At 35.8% G+C, this 5,655-nt stretch overlaps 1 protein-coding gene across 1 annotated transcript; it reads left to right on the forward strand.

Moving 5' to 3' along the window:
- Positions 1-515: 515 nt before the first annotated feature.
- Positions 516-2,731, forward strand: LOC121797129. Its single transcript, XM_042195859.1, has 2 exons — positions 516-824; positions 1,395-2,731. Exons 1-2 carry the CDS (start codon positions 729-731, stop codon positions 2,490-2,492), a joined length of 1,194 nt encoding a protein of 397 aa, XP_042051793.1. The 5' UTR covers positions 516-728; the 3' UTR covers positions 2,493-2,731.
- Positions 2,732-5,655: the final 2,924 nt, after the last annotated feature.

Below are 5,655 nucleotides of genomic sequence, written 5' to 3' on the forward strand. Positions count from 1 at the left end.
TAATTTCATATTTTTCGAATGTAGTTAAGTTCATTATGAATACAAATATACAATGACTTTATATATGTTGAGTGCAGTGATTTTAATGGTTTTAATTTTTACACAACCCACTCCTATAGATGATGACCTAGATTTGTGTATAATAATTTTATATTATGAATGCTATTTTTGGCAATAATAAACCGTGCGGAATTGTAGAGCTCACCGAAACTATTTGGGCTAGTATTTGGCAAGTTAAGCCCATCTGATCTTGCCTTTTTTTGGGGTTAGGTTGTCGTTGGACTGAGTGGGCTAGGCCCATCAAACATTTTCAGTATATTCTTATTAGACAGACACTAGCTAGCTATTTTTCGTTAACATATTATTAACAGTATCAAATTCAATCGCTCACCGAGTACTGTAAATGACAATAATACCCATTTCAGCATTCCCAGAACCAAAATATTGAATGGGGCTTGTTCGTAAATTGAGCACCAGCAGACGTGGGGAAGAAGACGAGTAAACGGCTTCCTTCTTTCTAATCTTTACAACTGACCCTTTCTACTCTCTTCTCTATTTTATTGTCTCCTTACTTTCAATAATTCCCTTTTTCTTTTCCTCCGCCTTCTTCTATTTGGGGAGGATTACTGGGAACTAACTCAGACCTCCTCTCCTGCTCCAGATTTTCAATTTATGGGCGTAATTGGATTCTTCTAGGCATACATTCCCGGATCTAGAGAGGGAGGGATATGTGTAGTGTAACCAAGTTTTGTGATAAGGTATATATGATGGCGGAAGGGGAATCTCAGTATTGTTCCAAGAAGTCTGATGATATATGTGATGAGGTATATTTGTTCAATTCTTCTTCTTTCTTCCTACTTTTTATTTGATGCCCAGGTTGAGATTTTTAGGTAACTGTGGTGTTATTGCTGTTCTAGTAGTAGTATTTGTTTCTCAGAATAAAGTCCGTGGAAATTAGAAGCTCAAAATTGGATTTCAAAAATGGAAAACTTTGAAATCTTTTTCTGAATAATACTCCTATATGTAACAACCCAGTGATAGATCATACATTTGTATCCCTATTATAGGTTTTATGGGGTAAGACATCTGTGATACTTCAGATTCTAGACCCTATAAATTTTGTTGTTTTTGTGTTTTTTCCTATCTGTTTGCCCTATTCTTTTTTAGGGTTCCCCCGCCCTTGTTTCGGAGGCATTCTTATATGTTAATGGATTTCTGAATATTGTGCACTAAATTGGGTGTTTGCTAGTGCTCGATCTTTACTTCTTATGCGTCGAATTGGGTTCTTGTGTTTTATAAAAACCCCCAACTATGGTATTTTTCGTGTTCTTTATTTGGTATTAATTGTGCTACTCTTTAATGAGTCTAATGTGTCTGGTATTCTCAACGAGCAGGATTCAGGAAAGAGCTCGAGCATGACAAGATTAAAATGCTTCCTCCGTGGATTGGACATTAAAGCCTATCTTTTCCTATTCATGTTGATCCCGACATCTCTGATTTTCATTTATGTGCACGGCCAGAAGATCACTTACTTCTTGCGGCCGTTGTGGGAATCTCCGCCTAAGCCCTTCCATGAAATCCCTCACTATTATCACGAGAACGTGTCAATGGAGAATCTGTGTAAGCTTCACGGATGGGGAATCCGTGAGTATCCTAGGCGTGTTTTTGATGCCGTGTTGTTCAGCAATGAGCTTGACATCCTCAAGATAAGATGGAATGAGTTGTACCCTTATGTCTCAGAGTTTGTCCTGCTGGAGTCCAACTCAACCTTCACTGGTCTGCCGAAGCCTTTTGTGTTTGCTGGATCCCGGGATGAGTTTAAGTTTCTTGAGTCACGGCTAACGTATGGTCAAGTTCCAGGGAGATTCAAGAAAGGGGAGAATCCGTTTATTGAGGAAGCGTATCAGAGACTTGCATTGGATTATCTGCTGAAACAAGCTGGTATTCAGGATGATGACTTGTTAATAATGTCGGATGTTGATGAGATACCAAGTAGGCACACGATTAATCTCTTGAGGTGGTGCGATGGAATACCTCCGATCCTCCATCTTCGTTTGAGGAACTATCTCTATTCCTTTGAGTTTCTTGTTGACAACAATAGCTGGAGAGCTTCTATTCACGTATATGAGTCTGGGAAGACGAGATATGCTCACTATCGACAGTCTGATGAGATATTGGCTGATGCAGGGTGGCATTGTAGCTTCTGCTTCCGACGCATCAAAGAGTTTGTATTCAAGATGAAGGCTTACAGTCACGTGGATCGGGTTAGGTTCTCTCATTTCTTGAACCCCAAGAGGGTGCAGAGAGTAATCTGCAAAGGTGCTGATTTGTTTGATATGCTTCCTGAGGAGTACACATTCAAGGAGATAATCGGGAAAATGGGACCGGTGCCACATTCGTACTCAGCTGTGCATCTTCCTGCTTATCTGTTGGAGAATGCAGACCAGTTCAAGTTCCTCTTACCTGGGAATTGCTTAAGAGAGAGTGGCTGAGGTGGGGAATCTATATATTTTTTGTATAGATTGAAATGGAGGATATTTTTATTCAACCAAGCGAGAGGTGTCGCTTTTACAGCTTGTTGGGCGTATTTATATCATTCTTTTTACGAGTGTTTGGGGGAATCGGACACAGTTCTTGGTTTCCAATGGTGACTTTTGTATATAGTTAGCCCTCGTTTGCCTTGAACATGAATGCTCCTCTCAAAATTTGCTTCTGCCTATCTTCTCACTTAGTTTTGGTAGCTTACTAAAATTTTGTTGTAGGATTACTATCATCCCAGTGATCAGATGTGCAATTTAATCGTAATATTAATATTTATGCAATTTTACTTGAGGATGATTGAATTAGTCACAAATTATTGTGTTCGTTATGGGTTGCTGCCGCAATTGATTAACCATTAATAATAATTGTCCAGATGCCTGTATTAAAAAGACGCTAAATATAAAAAAATTCGGAAAGTCAAATATTGTTGTAACATGGTTTGCTGTTTATTCAAGGTTGGTAATGTCAGTCTGGATATTATCCCCAACTTTAATCATTGAATGCTACTTGTAGCTCATCACAATCGTATCATTAATTGGCGTAATACCTAACGTAGTATAAATTAAAATTTAGATAGTTGTACATGAAAAAGGAAACGGGACAAATAAGAGTAACCCCAAATTATTCAAGAAGTTTTCTAACTTTCTTTTTATATTTTCAGAAAGAAATAATGGAATTAATTTCTAGGCGGCCGATTAATATAACCAATAATATTTACACAAGTGTGCATTTAATTTCAACTTTAACGGGGCGACAAAGAATATTTGTGCTAAAAAAATGCAATATTTAATTCAATTTTAATTAAAGGAAAATAGGGTGGAGGAAAAGTAGTTTTTGTCTTGTAATCTAAATACTACTACTACTACAAAGTTTGGAGGTACCAAGGTAATATTACTTTTTTTGGTTGAAATCATATACTAGTACACAATACATTCCATTTTATTAGCCGTTGCTACTTTGAGAAAAAGATTTAGAGACTGAAATTAGGTGTCTGCTTTTACTAGCCGTTGTGCTGGTAATGTTTTGCGGCCCCACCCCACTCTTCATTTATGACTTCAAAAGATCATTTAATAGCATTTGTTTAATCATTTTCATGTATTAAAATAGATAATGTTTATATTAATTTAATAAAATTTATTTCATAAAATAATATATAATTAAATACGAATTAAGTACTTATTAATTAGTTTAAATAAGATTATTCATTAATGTCAATAGCTAGGGTATATAAATTAAGTATGTAATATAAAAAATTATTTTATAGTAAATAATGAATCTTATATGGTACTAATAATAATATAGGTGGTAAGTAGAGCATCATTAAAATATAAAGGATGATAATTATATATATATTATAATTAACAATTATATTAAAGAATAATAAAATTAAAATGAATTATTAGTTTTTGTAGATAAAATTAATTGTTAATGTATAAAAATATTTAATGTTCAAATTGTTCGATGAGCCCATGTGGTGGAGTGGTAGAGGTCTTCTTAACTAGAAGAGATGTTATGAGTTCAACCTCTACCAACAACAATTTTTAAAAATTTTTGAAAAAAAACAGAAAACCGGTTTCCGGTTCACGGCCCAACCGGTCCGACCGGCCGGTTCCACCGGTTCATGGCGGTTCAATGCAGTGGTAGTTTAAAGGGGTGAACCGGACCGGACTACCTACCGGTTTGCGGTCCAACCGGTCGAATCGGCCGGTCCAGTCCGGTTTTTAAAACATTGCTTTTCGTGTTCATGCTCCTTTCCTCCCACAATCTCAATTACATCTTGGTTTATGTGAGGGTATATTGGGTATTATGTATTAGATGGTAATTAAATAATCAGGTCCCATTGATCATGGTGCTCCTCGAGGTATCCATCTATTGTAGGCAATTGTGCACAAGGTACAAGAGTTATTGAATGATTTTAATTCAGTTGAGGTACAACATGTGCGCAGAGAAGAGAATTTTACTGTTGACTTTATGTTACATTATGCTTATAGGTTTCATAGAAGAATGCGTGTGTTAAAAACAGTCCCTACGGAGCTCCGTAGTTGGCTGTTGCATGATAGAATAGACGTTTCTTATATTCGGTAGTTTAATTTTATTTTCAGGCTCTGCCTAGCCTGCGTTAGTTAACAAAAAAAATGCCATCTATTTTCGTGGTTTAAAATGATTAAGCTAATAACTACCCTAATAAAACCCAAGTACTACAATTTAAAGACTAAATTGCCATGATACAAAATCTAAGTCGTCGAAGGCCCAAACCCAAACCCAAACCCAAGCCCAAGACCCCGTTTGTGGCACCGCCATGCCGGCTGTGGCAACAGCTCACGTGTAGATTTTACACCCCATCATTTGCCATTTATACACGTAATTATTACAAATAAAAGTTTAATTTCTTATAAACAAAAGCTGTTGAATGAATTGATTCAATAATCTAATAACTTTATATTCAAATGATAAACTTTAACTCCATATATTTCACTTATCAAGAATTAATTTAGAAGAATTAGTATATTACAATTATCTATTCAAAACATAAATCAATTCTATAATCATTATTTAATTTGTAAACGTCTATGCCAAAATGCTGCTCACTTATCTAACTCATAACGTAAATTAATTCTGTACTCCTTTAATTTGTAAAGGACCTTGCCAAGATGCGTTGGACCAGCCTAGATTCCAACAGACACACAAGTCACTGTCCGCAGAAAAGCCATGCATAAACATTTTAGATATATACAGCTTTGTGTGTAATATTTAGTATTGATGAAATTGGACATCCACCATCACCACAAAAGAAATTACATTTGAAATCCTGTAATATTAGTATATACCCCCTCCATCCCGCACTACTTGCACTTATTTCCTTTCTGGGCGTCCCAAGTTATTTGCACTCTTTCCATTTTTAGTAGCAATTTATACCTACGACCGTAATTGCTGACTTTGTCTATCACTCATTCCTTAATCTCTGTGCCCAAAAGAAAAGGTTTGAGTAGTGCGGGACGGAGGGAGTAATTGATATTGAACACTTAAAAAAAACAAGACTATATATAGCGCTCCTCTATACCTAAATATAAAATTGTAGGTATGTGAATGGTATAATTGGAATAATAGCAAATA

The sequence above is a fragment of the Salvia splendens genome, chromosome 3 (assembly GCF_004379255.2).
Source record: "Salvia splendens isolate huo1 chromosome 3, SspV2, whole genome shotgun sequence".
Taxonomy (NCBI): Eukaryota; Viridiplantae; Streptophyta; class Magnoliopsida; order Lamiales; family Lamiaceae; genus Salvia; species Salvia splendens.